At 33.5% G+C, this 19,175-nt stretch overlaps 2 protein-coding genes across 2 annotated transcripts; one reads left to right on the forward strand and one right to left on the reverse strand.

The window, feature by feature from the left end:
• Positions 1-104: 104 nt before the first annotated feature.
• Positions 105-3,097, forward strand: Vta1 (vesicle trafficking 1). The gene is made up of 4 exons (XM_089701046.1): positions 105-486; positions 742-892; positions 1,344-1,501; positions 2,264-3,097. The coding sequence occupies exons 1-4, from the start codon at positions 306-308 to the stop codon at positions 2,737-2,739; spliced, it is 966 nt and encodes a 321-aa protein (XP_089557172.1). The 5' UTR covers positions 105-305; the 3' UTR covers positions 2,740-3,097.
• Positions 3,098-11,232: 8,135 nt separating this feature from the next.
• Positions 11,233-16,610, reverse strand: LOC149484781 (putative acetylcholine receptor chaperone). Its single transcript, XM_089701048.1, has 4 exons — positions 15,888-16,610; positions 14,398-14,536; positions 13,269-13,413; positions 11,233-11,348 (listed from the first exon to the last, which is right to left on the reverse strand). The coding sequence occupies exons 1-4, from the start codon at positions 15,996-15,998 to the stop codon at positions 11,273-11,275; spliced, it is 471 nt and encodes a 156-aa protein (XP_089557174.1). The 5' UTR covers positions 15,999-16,610; the 3' UTR covers positions 11,233-11,272.
• Between the last annotated feature and the right edge of the window lie 2,565 nt (positions 16,611-19,175).

The following is a 19,175-nucleotide window of genomic DNA, read 5'->3' on the forward strand; positions in this document are numbered from 1 at the left end:
ATTTCCGTAACATCATGAGGAATTCGTCAAATTTTTTTATCATCTGTTGTCAATGTCAAGGTAGTAAATAGCAATTGTGACACTGATAGACGTCAAACAAAATTTTATAAATAGGTAGGTACAAATGACGAAATGAGTAGGTAATTTACTGCAAAAATAAACATAATTACTTCATAATAATAATAAAGATTTTCCGTTTTTCGGATAAAATTTTACACCTAATAACGATACAATTTGAAAATATTAAGAGTTATTCAGATTTTGTACTGTGAACTTGTGAATTAGTCGGTGAAAAAAACATCAAAATGTCTCTAAACATTCCGGATTGCCCAGCCAGCCTGAAGAGTATTCAATATTACTTAAAAACTGCATCAGAACACGATGCTAGAGATCCTGTCATCGCCTATTGGTGTCGTTTGCATGCATTACAAGTTGGGCTTAAACTTACAACGAAAAAAACGCCCGAGGAAACAAAGGTTCTCATGGGTGAGTTATTGATAACTTAGGTACTTATTTATATTCTTTCCCCCTAGAGTCCTCGATTATGGTATGTTTTGAAATAGTAATGAATAAAATTACCTTGCAAAGGCAACTTATAACATTAGGTTTATTCTGCATAAATATATTTATGCAAATATACAATTGGGTAACAGTTAGGTCCTAGTTTTGTATATTAGTCTTAAATAAACTTGCTTAATTATACAAATGAATATCAAACGTAATATCGTTTTATGCTTTCAGCTATAATGGATTGGTTAGAAGAAGCTAAAAAGACAAATAAGGATAATGATGCCGTATCTAATGAAGTAGTGGCTCAAGCTCATTTGGAGAACTATGCACTTAAATTGTTTTTGTTTGCTGATAAACAAGACAGAGAACAGAATTATGGAAAGTAAGTTGAAGTTATTTATAAGAATTTGGATGCACTTTTAAACATGTAATAGGTATGACATGAAAGGGATAAATCTCGTAATGAAGCCTTACATGAAATGTGTCATTCTTAAAGGATTCTTTAACAAACTAAAAGCTGAAGAGAGTGAAATTTAATGAATTGAAGCATAAAGAATTAATTTACTTCATCTAAATTCTTAATTTTTTCTATAAATGTTCCATAATATGTGTGCTATATTATAATTACTAGCTTACCGCCCGCGGCTTCGCCCGCTTTGTCCAAAACCTAATAAAATATATACTAAAACCTTCCTCTTGAATCGTTCTATCTATTAAAAAAAACGCATCGAATTCTGTTTTGTAGTTTTAAAGATTTAAGCATACAAAGGGACATAGGGACAGAAAAGGCGACTTTGTTTTATACTATGTAATGATAATGGTTTTTGTTTTAGGAATGTAGTGAAATCATTCTTCCTGGCTGGTATGATATATGATGTTCTAACAACCTTTGGTGAGTTAACTGAAGAAGCAGCTCAGAATAGGAAGTATGCTAAGTGGCGAGCTGCACACATACACAGCGCCTTGAAGAACGGAGAAATGCCTGAACCACGTAAGTAATATATAATTCTTGTCTCTATTAATGTTATAAATATTGTGGAAATGTGTTTCTTTATCTCTCGCTGTAACAGGCTATTTTATGATATTGTTTGTATTTGAGGATATTTAGTTGGTGATACAGGCTACTTTTCAACACAATGAAAGATCTTATTCCTGTGGAAAGAACCAGAATTACTCACACACATTCACATTCAAATCACTCTAAAATTAATAACTTCCAATAGATGGCACTATATTAATTACTAGTGGTCCTCCCTGGCTTCGCCCGTGGTACATATTTCGCAATAAAAGGTAGACTATGTTCTTTCTCAGGGTCTAAAGATTATCTGTGCCAAATTTCATCAAAATCGGTCCAGTAGTTTATGCGTGAAAACCATACATACATACATACAAACCTTTCCTCTTTATAATATTAGTATAGATGTGACATGTTTAACAATTACTGACAACTTGATCATGTGAATGAAGCCGCAAATTGAATTCTAATTTGTAGTTATGAGTTCCACCTTACCATAAATAAAGTTCATGTGTCTTAAGTTTTTGATAGATGGATTTAAGAGAGGATAATTAAATCATGGAATATATATTTAGTATATTATCATCTCTGATTAGATCAATTAATTGTAAGCCAGTCAGATGTTAGTTGAATGTAAGTACACAAAAAGTAAAACAGTAGATTGATATGAATAAATGCTGTTTATTTGTATTTTAAATCAAAAAACGTCATGGATAAATTAATTTTATTTTCCTTTAGCAACTCCACTCGCTGGTGAAGGAGAACAAAACGACACTGGATCGTTAGCTGAAGGAGAAGGGTCAGCGCCAGCGCCCGCTCCCAATCCGGCACCAAGCAGCTTTCCTCAAGAATTCGGTTTTAGTGACAATCCTTCTCAACCCACAATTCCTACCAGCTTCAGCAACTCTCTGCCTGATCCTAACGCTGCACTTCGCGCGGCGTCCCAACTTCCACCAGTGCCATACACTCCTGACCCGAACCCCGGCGGCTTCATTCCCTTCGACCCATCACAACAACCACAACCAACGCCCCCAAGCACCCTGTATGGTGATAACTCGAACCTCGTCGCCCAACTCAACCCAGAACAGATAGCCAAAGCTCAGAAGTATTGCAAATGGGCCAGCAGTGCCCTGAATTATGAAGATATTAAAACTGCAATCAACAATTTGAGAAATGCATTGGAACTTCTGCAGACTGGACGTGATCCGGCTTGAAATAATATGCTTCATGCTTCAAAAATTCATGTCATCTGCGTTGTTCTAATAAAATTCACGCTGCGATTTGTTGCTGTATAAATTTATAAAGATATTTTATTATAGGTGCTCCGTGCTAGTACTATAAAAATTATAATGAGAAAAATAATGTCACATAAGTGAGAAATACTCAAAGGTATGTAAAGTAGATTTCCATCTAGCTTTACATTAAATTACATAAATACATATATTATTATATCTTATAATTTTGGTATTGGTAAACTATTCCTAATACATACTTAGTTATATAATATTAAAATTGGAGAATTATTTTTTTAAGTACAAACTTTTTATGCACTTCATTTAACATAACGTAAATATAACTGCAACGTAGTGATTGTTAAATAAAAGGTCCGAGAAAATATGATGAGCGGTTTTATTGAACAACGAACAATGAATAATAATGGCGCAATCGTACAAGTGTCAAAGAATCAAAGTGACAACAGATAATATATGAAATGAAAACTATTTATTATCTATGTTTATACTTCACATCTCCCTTTCTTTGTAAACAAACTAAACAACCATAACAAACCAAACTTTTTTTTTTTTTTTTTTTTTAAATATATGTATACACTATGAATGAACATTTTTATTTAAAGTATTAAATTTCTTTATTTTTACTTATCCAGTAATTAAAAAATTATATCTATCATATGATTATATAACAAGATACATGGCAAAGCATTCAGTTCTAATTAACAATGTTAATGTAAATGATTACTGAACAAGTTCTTATAAAATTATAGTAAACAAGTTATAATTAACTGATACTTAATGTTAATGATTAAGATACATGAAATAGTACTACAGTACTTATTGTTTTTTAACAATATTAGAGATTGAGTTTATTAATAGGTTTTATAGGTCTACCATATCTTGAGACTTGTGGTGCAGTCGCTGGTTGTGTCACCATATTAGAACTCTGTGTATTATTAGAGCTAAGCATCTCTCGCATCTCTGATGGATGTGTAGTTGTTGGGGTTGTTGCAGGAACACCCGGTGATTGAGTTTGAGCTGGCATCTGTTGTACTACTGGTTCTTCTGTGTATTTAGTTTCAGGTACAGCTATTCTGTTGCTGGGAATATCAGCTTGTGTCTTGTGCAAATGACTTAAGTTTCTTCGTAAAATTTGTCCTTTATCTGTTTGTATAATAACAGATCTTGGTAGATTTTTGGGCTTCTCTATTACTCTCGCCCCTTCCCAGTGTTGGTGAGCTACCTTGTGTCTGATTTTATCATTAATTTCCAAATTTACTGGTCTTGTAGTATGTTTATTACTGTAATTGGCCTGTTTCTCTCTTAATGTCTGTAGTTCAGTTGTGACTCCTTGTATGATTTTTGGTTTTAAATATTTGTCACTTACAGGTATTGGTGATCTTGTAATTCTGCTGAAAAGTCGTTGGTTAGGTGAGCCTAATAGGTCATTTCTAGGTGTATTTCTCCAGTTCAGTAACGCAAGCTGCACGTCTGACTTGTCAATGCTGCATTTTTTTTAGTATGTTTTTTGCTGTTTGAACTGCTCTTTCAGCAAGTCCATTACCTTGATGGTGATGTGGACTAGATGTGACATGGTTAAATCTCCATTCTTTTTGAAAGGTCTTAAATTCTCTAGACATATATTGTGTTCCATTGTCAGTTTGTAACTCTTCTGGTATACCATGGGTAGAAAACCATCTTTTAAGTTGTTCAATCACTTCATATGACGACTGGCTTTTTAGCTCTTGAAAATCAATATATCCAGAGTAGCTGTCACATATAACAAGGTAAGTTTTTCCTTTTAATTCAAATAAATCTGAAGCAATTATTTGCCATGGAAGTGTAGGAAGCTTTTTAACTAAGACTGTGTCTTTAATGTTATCTCTTTGTGTTTGTTCGCAGACGGTGCACCCTTTAACTAGCTTTATGATATCATTATATTGTCCTTTCCAATAAAGAAATTGTCGAGCTCTTCTCAAACAGCTGTGTATACCAAGATGTCCTTGATGAATATTTTTTAACATTTTAGGGATTTGTGATGCCGGAACAACAATCTTATCACCTTTGAATATAATTCCTTTCAGATAGCTCAATTCTTCTTTAAAGTTAAAATAGTGTTGTAGTTCTGTAGGTAGTTCTTTCATGGTTTCAGGAAATCCTTGCTTTATAGTCTTCATTAGTAACTGTAAATGTTGATCTTCTTTAGTAGCCTTAATTAATTCTTCTTTAGCATCTAGAGACATAGGTAGTATAACTGCGATTTTTAAGTTTTCTTCTGGATCATATCTCAAGTTAGACGCATCACAGTCTCGACTAAGGAAGTCTGCTAATGGAATTTCAGTTCCCTTTTTGAATAATACCTTGGGTGAGTATGGTGCTAAGTTAAACATTATTCGTTGAAGTCTTGCGGGGGCTGATTGTATGTTTTTCTTAAATATTGTCTCTAGTGGTTTATGGTCGGATTCTACTGTCAGTTGTTTACCATAAACATATTCATGAAATTTCTTACATCCAAACAGTATGGCGAGCGCTTCTTTTTCTATCTGTGGATAATTCTGTTCAGATTTGGTCAATGCTCTTGCTCCATAGGCTACTGGTTGTCCTTCTTGGAGAAGTGCAGCTCCGAGATTTTTTGAGCTTGCATCTACAGACAATGTTACAGGTTTGTTGACATCATATAGTCTCAATACTGGGGGATTTTGAAGCACTTGTTTTATTTTATCAAGAGCTTTTTCATGATGAATTTCCCATGTAAAGCTTGTATTCTTGTGTAACAGGTCTCTAAGTGGATTTGTCAAATCCGACATGTTAGGGATAAATTTATTGAGATATGTAATCATTCCTAACAGTCTCTGTAACTCGGTTTTATTTGTAGGTTTTTTCATTGCCTGAATAGCTTCTACTTTGCCTGGGTCTGCTTCTAAACCTTTAGCTGAAATAATGTGTCCCAGAAATTTTATCTTGGTTGCTTCAAAGATGCACTTGTCTTTGTTAAGTTTGAAGCCAGATTTCTTTAATATTTCAATGACTTTGTCAACAGTTTTGCGTAGTTCTTCTTTAGTTTTTGCATGTATAAAAATATCATCGATCGATACTCTCACATTTTTTATATTACTGAGTAGATTTGTTAATATTTCTTGGAATATTTCTGGTGCTGATGAAACTCCAAATGGAAGTCTCTTGAAAGAATATCTTCCCCATGGGGTAGCGAATGTTAATATTTTTTGTGTTCTTTCTGATAGTCTAATTTGCCAGAACCCCTTTGTGCAGTCTAATAATGCAAAGAATTTAGAACCTTGAATATCAGCTGAAATTTCTTCTATAGTTGTGAGTGGAAAGTGACGTCTGAGGATATTTTTATTGACATCTGATGGATCTATACAGATTCTTATTTTGTCCTTTTGTCTGACAACTACCATAGGACTCACAGCAGGAGTTGGCTCCGTTTCTGGTTTTATGACATCTAACTTTACCATCCTGTCAAGTTCTTGCTTAACTTCGGCTCTTATAGCATGGGGTACTCTTCTTGACGGTTTAATCTCAAGCTTTGGGTTCTCAATTAGGTCAATATCATACACATAATCTTTATAACAGCCTAATCCTTCAAATATATTATCAGTATATTGGCTCACCTTCAATGTTTTGACTCTTGCGACAAGTCCTAATTTTTCACAGGTCTCAAGTCCTAGGATTGGAGAAACTTTTTCTTCAACTACTTTGAATATTATTTTTGTTTCTTCATTCTTTAATTTACATAGTAGCTCTGTTTCACCTAGAACTGCCATCTTGTCTTCTGTGTAGCTTATTAAATTTTTTGTTCGGCTTGGTTTCAAAATTGCCTTTGTTTTGTTCATCAAGTGTCTTGGTAACACATTGCACTCTGCTCCTGTGTCTAGTTTGACTGTAATCCTTAAATTGCCAACTTGTAATTTTTCTGTCCAGTTTTTCTTTTCTCCAGACCTTATAGCGGATATGTACACTTCATCTTCGGATTGAGAGCTTTCTTCTACTGCGTTTACTCTATTTTTCTGTTTGTAATTATTATGTTTCATTTTTGTGCGACACATATTAGCAAAATGACCCTGTTTGGAACATTTGGTACAAGATTTGTTAAAAGCTGGGCACTCTCTACTTTTATGGTTAGTACCACATCTTCGGCAGTCAAAAGTCTTGTTTTCGTTAGATCTTTTATTTTTCACAGCAAAAACTTTATTTTTACTATCAAATTCATCTAATTGTTTAGATGCTTGTTCACTAGTTTTGCAGATCGTTATTGCTTTTGTCAAGTCCAAATTTTCTTCCGTTAGTAATTTTTCTCTAACCTGATTTGATCTAATTCCAAAAACGATTTTATCCTTTATCATTTCATCCAGTAAGTTGTTAAATTCGCATTTACTTGCTTGAGTTTTTATTTTGATTAAAAATTCATTAAATACTTCGTCCTCGTTTTGTTCGATCTTAAAGAATACATATCGTTCAAAAGATATGTTCTTTTTCGGCGCGAAATATTCTTTGAATTTATTTTTAATGATTTCAATATCATTTTTTTCCGCGTCGACAAGGTTAAAACTGTTAAATATTTCGATGGCGTCTGGGCCTATGACCGCCATAAAAGTTGCTGCCTGGATTGCGGCTGGTTTTTTGTCTAATTGTATTGCTGTGGCATACCAGTCAAATTGTTGCACCCACCTTGTCCAACACGTTGACTTGTCGGCGTCAATTAATTGTAGGTTAGCTGGCGGCTTTATTCCAGCCACTGCGTCGGATGTCGTCATTTCACAGCTTTCTCATATATTTTCTTATTACATACTTTACAACCGCTTCTGACACCATGCAACGTAGTGATTGTTAAATAAAAGGTCCGAGAAAATATGATGAGCGGTTTTATTGAACAACGAACAATGAATAATAATGGCGCAATCGTACAAGTGTCAAAGAATCAAAGTGACAACAGATAATATATGAAATGAAAACTATTTATTATCTATGTTTATACTTCACAATAACTACATATTATGTAAATCGTAAATATATTGTTGTCAAGATATAATATAAATATATATGTTAATAGTTACCCAGTCTTTCTTTTTAACATTATATAGAACTATATAGTAACTAAGTTTTCCTATACTTCTTTTTTTAAAAACTACGAAAGTGGTAGTGAACAAGTTTTTGGGGAAGAGTTAGTTTTAAGTGCACATGAAACTCATAGGTTCATATTATCATAGACTAATACACTCAAGATATTATTATACTCGGATTTTTAATTAGATAAAGTAAACTGACAGCAGCTATACTCTGTCCATTATATTATTTGCTTTTTGACAGCTTCACGCCTATGTATAATTGTATTGTCTATGTTAAAATGTCATACAAATAATTATCGTACTTCATGGACAGGTCCCGCCCACTTAGTGATGCCTACACAGAATTATTCAATGATGGGTCGATAGATTAAAATAATCGATAGAAATACTCTGTAAAATATATCCGATACAGAAAAACTCTTCTATTATGTTATATAATTTAAACGTAAAGACAACCAAATTGTAAGATAGAAACCAATAAATAATAAAATATTAGTTTAGTTTAGTTTTAACATACAATGCATAGATATGTGGTCTTATTATTACATATCTTATTAGTACGTTTACGTTGTAATTATAATTTACGTACCTGATTCGATTTATGATAATATTTTGAATTTATAATTGAAATGGTATCACAATCGATAATCTTTTGAACATCACTTCTGGTATCACCCGTCGAGCTGTCAAAAAGCAATTCTTATAGTGGACAGACTATAATGTCACTTTGTAAAATAATGTTGCCACATTTAAAGTAATAGTGAGGAATTCAGTTCTCATTCAATCAGATGAATGAACAATGACTGTGAATAGTTCATCATTTCAAACTATAAAATAACATTATTTCTAATTATAATATATAAAGCTACATAAGATATAAGTTACTAGTAGAGTGTAATTATAATCATTTTTTTATTTTTATTGTTACGCTGTTTACGTTATTGTTTTTGTAATTTTTTCGTTAATTGTAACTAATTACGTTGTGTTTGTTGTCATTGTTGTGTTTATTTGATGTTATATTGTTACAAACTAAATATTCACTAGACGATCGATTCAATTTCATTCATTCCCGATTTTCAATCATTCATTTTGTGACAACGCTATTTTTATTTCATCAAAAACTGACAACACAGAAAACGTCAGTTTACTTTATCTAATTAAAAATCCGAGTATAAGGTTATTCCTCATATTTCGATGAATAAATAAACATGCTAATAGATTAATCATTTAAAAATGTATTAAATAAAACAATATGTCAATTTATTAAATCATTTTATTGTTGAAATATAAAATGAATTTTTTATCGACCGGCAAACAATGAAAATGTTTAATTTATAACAAAAAGAAATAATTGCGCGAAGAAAATGCGTGTTTATCTACAAGCACATCAAAAAGTTTAAGGGTAGGTACTGGTAACATTCTAAATTATTTATAGGAACTAAATTTTGTATATGTAACAACCCTCAGTAAACAAAGTTATTTAATAGTATCTGAACACATTATTAACCGTGATAGAACTATTTATACTCTTGTCAATTTTTATGTAGTTCCTTGTATATAACTTTTTTTAACTCAATTGTGTAGATAATTATATAAATATACAGAGTTGATTATCCTGAGTGATATGTTATTTTGCTAAGGCATAAATCGTTCACACAGGTTTTTTTAAATACCCTCGTGGCCGTATAATTTTGTAAAAATATTTTTTAAACGTGTAGGTATTGTAGTCGACATCAATTATAATTCTAAAGACAGTGTGTACACGAATCAACAATGTATCATACTATTTAAGTCGTCAATCTTGGATGATAAGAAAAAAATATTTTTATCGGTATATTTAATGAACCAGGAATACCGACTTGTATATGAAGTCACCACCGAAATAGAAACGATAGTATAAACATTTCTGTATGAACTAGCTGTAAATCAATTCCTGTAATCTGTAAACAAAAAATTGACCGAATAAAATAGTTCTTTATTAACAAGGCTATGAAAACTTCATCCGTGCTACACAATTATTGAGCAAATCATATTCACAACGAGAAATGTCCTTATCATTATCTCCTAAGTGCAAGTTATATCTATGTATAGTGGCAGTTAATATAACCTACAACACACTCAATCTACTCCCATACAAATAAATACACCACACACACTTAAATTAATATCACTTTTACACATTACAATTCATTGCCAATATTTTATTACATGGTTTCACATTATCCTGGTAAGCAGGTATATATTATCCTCTACAAAATTAAGAATGGGCATTCGCGGATCCCGATATAAAAAGAAGTTATTTTTAAGTAAGGTAGTGTTGTGACTAATTATTATTAATGATTATTACGATGTCAGAGTTTTGACAAAAATACACCTATTAAATACCTACGTACATGATAATATACCTATCATTTATCATATTGTAGAGATAAACTACGATAACATGGCGCGCCCCTCCAAATTACTGTTTCAATGTGTGTAGTGACATCCTTACGAAGGAGTTTGTATGTAGTTCCAGTAGTTGTACGTATTCGTCTTTAGTACTTTACGTCCAGATTTGTTGGTCAACTAAGTACTACTCATAAGTTGCCGAGCGCCCAAGACAACGCACGTGTCGTTTTCATAGAATACGTCAGTGCAGCGCCATTACTAATAATAATGAGCGATTAGAGCGTGACTAGTCGAGCAATAAATCCGTGGATTTGTTTTTGTTTGACGGCCGTGTCATTACGCACACATGCGTTGTGAATCTTGGTGGTGCATTGTAAATACTTTCACAAATACTTTCAAACGTTTTGAATTTTGGAGGGGCGCGCCATGTTATCGTAGTTTATCTCTACACATGGGTATCTTATAAAGTGGTCGTTATAAAAAGGCATATGAATCCTATCGGGAATAACATACTTGTTACATTCTAGTATATTTTGGACTTTAAGTGATACAGTCACAAATATACATATCTTAAATTTCTAATTCCTTAAACTGTTCTAGTACGAATAACTCCACCATGTCGTCTCTACTCTCTAATTTTAATTAGATTTATTACCTACATTTCCCGCATAAGACATCGCTCATAAATCAGTACTAATTTAAAAAAAAGTTAAGATTTTAAGAATAGTATTTATTTATTTAACGTCATAAACTTCGCAAGTAGAGACCGTAATAAAAATAATGCAATGAATTTATATCGCTCTAAACATTAAATTATGAGGATTTCATTCAGGAAAATAGAGTACCTACTTTAATTGTAAATAATATCGTGTAGACTAGATCATAATCACAGTGCATTAAAACAAACTGCAACCAAAACTTACAACACCTAATTCAAATTGGATTTCGGATTTTTCGTTGGTAGTTGGTATCAAAAGTGCGTATCGAAAAAAATAAATTAAGCATAATTACATGTATTCTACAACAAAATAATAATATCAATCTCGCTTTAGACCGTTCCCGTTTTGAGCAGCGGCCATCTTTTCCAGCATTTCACGGCGATGTGTTTGGTACCTGTAACAAGAAACTTATTGAACATCCTGTATATCGGAATTTACATTTATACAAGTTATATTTTGATATTGATTTTTTTATTACATAAGATATAGAGCGTTTAAATTTGTTGATCATGCAGTTTTCCTTACATAGCATTTCTAGAGGTCTTTAAAAACTCAATTATGCACATGAGACGGGCCTTTTTGACAGTAATAACGCATGTAATGATCAAATAGATAGTTATTTAATAGATTTTACTAATTTTCTCTGTAGGATCGTGTTCAAACGGGATTAATTCGTTATTAGTGTGAGATCGCACCAGCTGCTGTTATTGAGCTAATTAGATTTTAAAGACCGGTTAATGGCTTTCTATTTATACCTATACTTTCAAAACAAATTAATCGTGTCTGGGCATGTCTGGGATTTCATGTTTTCATTTCGCATACATTGCTCAAATTATTATAGTAACAGTAAACAGTTAAAAACTTTTCACCAAACTCTTATAATATCCTTCAAGTTTTGCTTTCACAATAAAATTAACTAGATTATAAATTAATTTATCTACAATGTATAGAAAGACAATGTAGTTACCTTTCAGAAAAATAATATAAAATCATCTGTAATATTTTATTTAGCAACGTGTGATCATAATACTTACAGGTTAAACCATACAGGATAAAAATAAACATAATAGTCGAGTGGGGATATCAAATGTGATCCTCCTGTATATTAAACTAATAATTTTAGTAGCTACACCTAAGCATAGATTAAAAATACAGATGAGCCATTACGGATATGATATAAGTATAACATTACCAGACTACCAGCAGAATAATAGCGACCGCATTCAAATATCTAAAAATGATTAAACATTTATTGCCATTGGTTCGAATCCATTATGCCCACGACAGGCGATTCGTCATAGCGGAATCTCTGGCCACACGCCAGCCCCACGCGGGTGTGATAGAACTAATTTTATTCACTAACTCATGTTTATATCATGTAAAAATTGGTCAAGGTGCGGCATTATCATATTCACACACATGCTTTATATTGACGCACGCATCGAAAATAGAAAAATTATTATTGACTATCTCTATTCGCCGATAAAACTTTTAGTGGCCGTTACGGAGATGAAACGAACGTCGTCTCGTTTTGGATGGATCATTTGGTTTGAGCGATATTTTAATATGGCATGAAGTATGCTCTTGTTATGTCCGCTAAACTGAAACATGTATGCAGTAACGTCAGATATCCACGGTCACTATTCGAAATAAGATGATCGCTAAATATTTTATATCACATAAAATGTTGAAGGTTACCCTTTACCTACTTATAATATTTTGTTTGAAACACTAAATTTATTTTTTCAAGCTCACACAAGCTATGGCGTTGCTAGATTGAATGACACTTGTTTAAATTGTTATTCAGAACAGGACATAGTGGGAGTACCTTACTATACACAAATAGTTATTTTAAAGCATTACACATCGTTTAAAAACCTAAAGGGATTTAAATTATGAGTTTAATGTTACTTACGAATCGATAACAGTGTTTTTATAATGAATTAATTCGTGATTAATTCAGATAATTCAAATAATTAAGTGCGATTGCTTTATGAAATAATACCGAACAATAAAGATTAACTTTAAGCAGATATATTTTTGAAGACCTCATCTCCATTTCTGAAAGTATATTTTTGAAGTGAAACTTCTTTAGGCGCGTTGAGAGCAAAATCAGGGTCGTCATGGATAACGTCAAATCATGGAATAAACCAACGATTTTGGTTATCTTTGAATCTTGCCAAAGAAATTTCACTTCTGACACGTGTGCTTGTTCATTATTTACAATATTAATTATTTGAAGCGTAGATCTTTTTGCAGAAGTTATCTCCATATCTGAAAATACATTTTTTAAAGTTATACTCAATAACATTACCAAACAACAAGCCGTCCGCACAGCATGAAGAAGAACACGAGCGTTGGCGCGCACCGGTCGAACGGGTCGCTGATCGCAATGTGCGAGTACGCGGCCAGCACCATCAGCAGGATGAGGCCTATGTTCGCTGCGTTCTTTATCCTCTCTGTAATAGAGGGGACTGGTTTTATGAAGACATTTTCGTCCGCATTTTCAAAGGAAAACCCGCATAGTTCTTGTGGGATTTCAGGAATAAAGCAGCCTTCTGGATCTTCAGCTACCACACCAAATTTTATTGTAATCGGTATAGTAGTTTTTAAGTGAAAGAATAACAAACATTCATCCATGCATCCTCAGAAACTTTCGCATTTATAATATTAGTAGGACAGGTTTTATGAAATAGAGCGTTTTGTTTGCTTGAATGATCAAAAAGTTTTGAGACTCATCTTGGTCAAAGACCACGCCGCGGCCGCGCCGCGGCCGCCTGCTCTATCTTAGATATTAAGTTGATGTCCGTTGCCTTTCTGTAATATTTACAGGAGAAGTATTTTATGGAATCTGATTTATAGAAAAAAAATAACATATATACCTATGTATAACAAATATGCTGAAATAATAACGGACAATAAAAACCATTATTTTTATAAATTAGAAAATGACGCACATCGCACGCTCATATAAGTACTTTCTATGTAACTTAGAATTTAAAAAATTGTTAAGTATAACAAGAAACTCAAGAAATAATTAAAATTCAGTTACCTAATTCTGTGATACTAACTATGTACATGTGTCAATTCTCAAATGAAGTTTTAAAGCGAACACATCCACACCCATTTAATATAGGTAACGGATTTTATGACCACGAAGTCTATTCACGTAATCTTTGATGTTTTAAGCACCTACCTACTAAAGCAATCATTAAGAGCGATTATTTTCGAATTCAAACGCTTCAATGCTCCCATGCCTTTATAATATGAATGATTTTTAATTAAATAAGTTTACCTACTATGTAGCTGAAGGATAGTATAGGTACGGTAATACAGAAAATAGTCTCAACAGCGTGTTTAAAATATGAATCATGTAATAGGAATTTAAGTAACTAATAATTTCACAGGAGCAATTACGTGATCCTATTATAGGACATACTCACGGTGTGGAATAAGAGCAAGAGCCAAGCCGAAGAGAATCTCGCAGCCTCCGATCGTCCGTCTGTACCATTTCGATGGCACTTTGAAGTCCAGCATTTCAGTTAATGGAAATACTTTTGCGTATCTCACATACTCTTTTCTCTGAAATAAGAAACATACTGTATACGGATTTTCTGTAAACCAACTATAAAGTCGAAATATATCAAAACTGTGCTTTTAATTTTTAATGCTTTAGGTATGTTCCATTAATATGTTAATTAATTATCATATGACTAATAAACATTGTAGTTAATAATGTTATTAACGAAATATTTGATTTATTCAAGCAGGTGTAAATAGATGTTGGTGGCAACCTTCCATACAATTAAAACCGATTTTAGAAGACTACATAACAAAGTAGACTGTTCGTTATTACAGTGATAAAATTCAGTTACAAAGTTTATTTTATTTACATTATTTTTTGAACAATTACCTACAGATTCAAATATCGTTACACATGTTTACATTTCACTTTTATGAACCGAAAATGAATAGTTATTTTGACGTGTTTCATACTAGAATGTGCGTCTTAATTTGTGTAAGAAATTGGAACATGGTAATTGACTGCTTCTAGATTGATTCGGGGACAATATCTTCATAGCCTATATATAATATAATATAAGCTCTAATATCTTCATAGCCTATTGTGTTCTTTTAGTAAGTACACAAGCTACAACATTGCCAAGGATCATCAAAAGCCGGTCAGTTTTTTGGCATGATTCAGAAACAATCATCCTTACATTCTTCCAAACTTGCATTTGTATACTAGCATGTACCTATAATACACAAGCGACCCGCCCGGGCCCGCGGCTTTACTCTTTGTCTAAACCCAATAAATCATAAATGATATATACTTAAACCTTCCACGAGAATCATTCTACCTATTTAAAAAACGCATCAAAATCCGTTGCGTATTTATAAGTTCGTAGTTATATAGGGCCAGAGAAACTTGAACTTTCTTTTATCCTAACTAGGTATCTATGTAGTTAGTGATAATAGTTTTGCTTTTTCAAAAGACTAAAAAAAGGAGGACGTTCTCGATAGGATTTTTTTAATCAGATCTTTGAACTAATTTTGAAGATTCTTTTGAAATTTAATCCCAAGTCATATTTTTTTATAAAATAATTGAATAGGTAATGTAAACTAATGATGAGGTCTGCGTCTGCAAGATACGCTTCTTAATGCTAGCATATAAATGAATAACGTCTTCTCTTTTAAATAGAGGAGAGAAATAAACATTATATTAATGAGTATAAAAACACAATAAGATACGGCGCCTTCGAATCGGTCTGTCACCAGACAGCTCCACCGTGTTATTAGGCGGCAAGCCAAATACCAAAATAGCGAGGAACATCGCTTCGCAACAAAAATGTAATGCACCTAGAGCGACCTTTACATATTTCTTGAAGAATATTTTATCAAAATAAATATTAAGAAATAATAATTCTCTTACCAATTCTTTGTGTAGCTCTTTAGATATCATTGGAGTTATTTTGGTGGTCCCCATGAAAATAAAAAACAGACCCAAAAGGATGGATAAACTTTTAAGAACAATCGAACCCATTTTTGTTTTTTATATTTGTAAATTTTCAGATTCGATATTCAAATATCGTAATCGTTCACTTCACTAGCACTAGAACAAGTCCATACAGTATAAACACAATAATATTTCAAGTATATTGAATATTAAATAAAATTAGAGTATTAATTTTTATGGCAATTTAAAAAAACTTTCACAAAATGAATGCAATCATTCAATATCATAGAAAATATCATTTCCAGAGAATCTGTACTCAGACGAATGCGATTCGCGCCCGGCGCGAAAAAAATCCATACTTTTTTTTTTAAACGCCATTTAATTTTACGTCACGGATACTGAGGCTATTCAGATAATGTTGCGGTTTAGATACGAGTCATTTGGTTTGAAAATATTATTGACAAATTATGGCCGGTCTACACAACACAAAATTAGTTTGCCTACAATAATATTCGAGGAAGTTTGTATAAATTATTATTAATGTTCAACACTTATAGGTCAGCATGGCCGGTAAGTCGTTTGAAAACTTAAATCGAAAGATTTTATTTATTTATAGTAGGTAACCAATTTTTCGTCATATGTTAGTGTTATTCTTTCTTGACGACACGACGGATATTGTAGCTGCTGCTAATTGTTTATATATTACTAGCGACCCGCCCCGGCTTCGCACGGGTATAAAATATATAGCCGGGCGGCCGGCCGGTACCGCCGCAAACGCTACGTCCCGCAATTTTTAAATCTGTAATATCTTCGAAAATATTCACATAAATCATACGGTGTAAAGGGTTATATAGATCCATATTAAATGAACAATGTATTCAAGGTATTTAATTGGTTAAGGATTAATGCTGCATTGGTTAATTGTCGTAAAAAGTAAATGACAAAAAAAAGTTATTGTGGGTTATCCATATGAGATAGACATATACCATCGCGGACTTTTCTGTAGACCTTTTCAATGTGTATAATACTTAGTACATTATTTTGATAAAACTCGTAGGGTTCAGCCTGCGTTTGCAATGTAAGCACACATCATCATCACATTAGAAACCTCAGAAATAAGAGTACTTCTCCACTATTTAATGGATGTTATTATACATATAAACCTTCCTCTTGAATCACTCTATCTATTAACCCTTAATAGGGCAAAGGCCAATTGGTTACCACCTCAGTTTATTGACCATAAACCAAGGAAGGTTTTATGCATGATTTCATAAATTCATTTTTTGGAAGGTGTAAATAGCGTATAAACTTTTATTAGACCTGGCAATAACGTAACTGAAAAAGTTTACAAACTACCAACAATTAAAAAAAAAGTATCGAAAAAATTTGAAAATTGGAGGTATGTGGTTGCGTTAGTTATAATTTTGTTCTACTCGTCGTTGGCCTATTAAATCTATGGTAGATTATATATGCAGTTACATTTTAATTACGAAGTTAAAATTCTATTAATGCAGCAATTTAGTACATATTTAAGTTAATTTAATTAATTGTAATATGAGTTATTTTATTATTGTTATAATTTAGGGCAGCGTCGTTCATGGCTGAAGAGCCCGATTCTGGAGCGACAAGAGCGCCCACAACTCCTGCACTTATATGTTGATGATGTGACTGGTGATAAATTATTTAATCTAGTCCGACGATCACGCAGAGCATCGAACCAACTGCGATCGTGTGCCTTACAACCCTCATGAACAAGACTACGCCAAGATGTTCGGTTTTGGGCGAGCTTTTCCCAGTCTGGGGGGTTGATCTTGAACGTAGACATGTCACGTTTCACACTGTCTTTAAAACGCAGCAAAGGTCTTCCGATGCCTCTTTTAGCATGTGCAACTGCACCAAGCATTACTTGCCTCGGCAATCGGGAAGGATCCATGCGGTGGACATGTCCTAGCCAACGCAACCGACGCTGCTTAAGCAGGGCTCTAAGACTGGGCAACTGTGCAATCTCTAGGACTTTTTCATTAGTTATTCGGTCCTTCCATGTTATACGAAGAATACTACGCAGACAGCGCATGTTGAATGCATTCAACCGATGTTCTTGTTTAGCGTACGAAGTCCAGGTCTCAGCCCCGTATAGGAGAGTGCTAAGCACAGTAGATCGATAAACAATCATCTTCGTTTTGGTTGTTAAATGATTATTCTCCCACACTCTATCACGGAGCTTCCCAAACATCGCTGCAGCTTTGCCGATGCGACTGTCAATCTCGGCATTCATGGAGAGATTACTCGTAACAGTAGATCCGAGGTAACCAAATTTGTCGACTAATTGTAATGGAGTTCCATCCAAAAGGAATGTTGGTCTATCAGTGGGTCCCTGAACCAAAACAACAGTTTTTTTAGTGTTGATGGACATCGAAAACAAAGTGCAAGCGCGAGAAAATTTATCCAAAATTGATTGCAATTCCATGACGGAATTCGCAACAAAGGCTGCGTCATCTGCAAATAAAAGCTGGTCCACAAAGAGATCTAAACGGTGTCGCTTAGATCTAAGTAGAGAGACGTTAAAAAGTTTACCATCGGCCCTGGTGTGCAGATGGATACCTTGCTGATCGTTCTTAAATGCAGTGTTCAAGAGCAGTGAAAAAAATATACCGAACAATGTTGGTGCCATAACACAACCTTGACGGACTCCTCTACGCGCTAAAAAGGGTTCCGAAGTTTTTCCATCGTATACGATTACTCCTCTCGTCTCTTCGTGAAATGTCTTTATCATTGAGAGTAACTTGGGCGGACAGCCAATATGTTCCAAACCAGAATACAACCCCTCCCTGCTAACCGAATCGAATGCCTTATTTAGGTCTACAAAGGCAATAAACAGGGGTGTTTGTTGTTCTCTGCACTTTTCCTGTAGCTGTCGTAGGGTGAAAATCATATCGATTGTGGATCTTTGAGAGCGAAAGCCACATTGTGCCTCAGGATAGACGCGATCTGCAAGCTTCAGGAGTCTGTTCACGATGACTCTTCCGAATAGCTTCCCTACGACGCTCAAGAGGGAAATACCGCGGTAAGAGTTACAGTCACCACGGTCACCTTTTCCTTTATATAGTGTTATGATGTTAGCATCGCGCATATCCTGTGGCACTTCTCCCTGTTCTACTAAGATTCCAGTAAATGGTTTTGTGATATTTGGTAGCATTATTGAATATGTTTAGCTGCATGACTGTTATAGTAATTTTTGAAATGAAGTTTGTACTATTCAGAAAA

Source organism: Colias philodice, chromosome 11 (assembly GCF_061535455.1).
Source record: "Colias philodice isolate Cphi_HAF_F1 chromosome 11, ilColPhil1 Martin Lab GWU primary, whole genome shotgun sequence".
Taxonomy (NCBI): Eukaryota; Metazoa; Arthropoda; class Insecta; order Lepidoptera; family Pieridae; genus Colias; species Colias philodice.

What these genes read in the sequence shown, in the direction of transcription:
- Vta1 (XM_089701046.1), top strand. Translation starts at nt 306, where the DNA reads ATGTCTCTAAACATTCCGGATTGCCCAGCCAGCCTGAAGAGTATTCAA. An exon ending in AGAGAACAGAATTATGGAAA is followed by an intron (nt 893 to 1,343) that starts GTAAGTTGAAGT and finishes TTTTTGTTTTAG; the next exon opens with GAATGTAGTGAAATCATTCT. An exon ending in CGGAGAAATGCCTGAACCAC is followed by an intron (nt 1,502 to 2,263) that starts GTAAGTAATATA and finishes ATTTTCCTTTAG; the next exon opens with CAACTCCACTCGCTGGTGAA.
- LOC149484781 (XM_089701048.1), bottom strand. Translation starts at nt 15,998, where the DNA reads ATGGGTTCGATTGTTCTTAAAAGTTTATCCATCCTTTTGGGTCTGTTT. An exon ending in AAGAGCTACACAAAGAATTG is followed by an intron (nt 14,537 to 15,887) that starts GTAAGAGAATTA and finishes TTCTTATTTCAG; the next exon opens with AGAAAAGAGTATGTGAGATA. An exon ending in TCTTGCTCTTATTCCACACC is followed by an intron (nt 13,414 to 14,397) that starts GTGAGTATGTCC and finishes CCTCTATTACAG; the next exon opens with AGAGGATAAAGAACGCAGCG.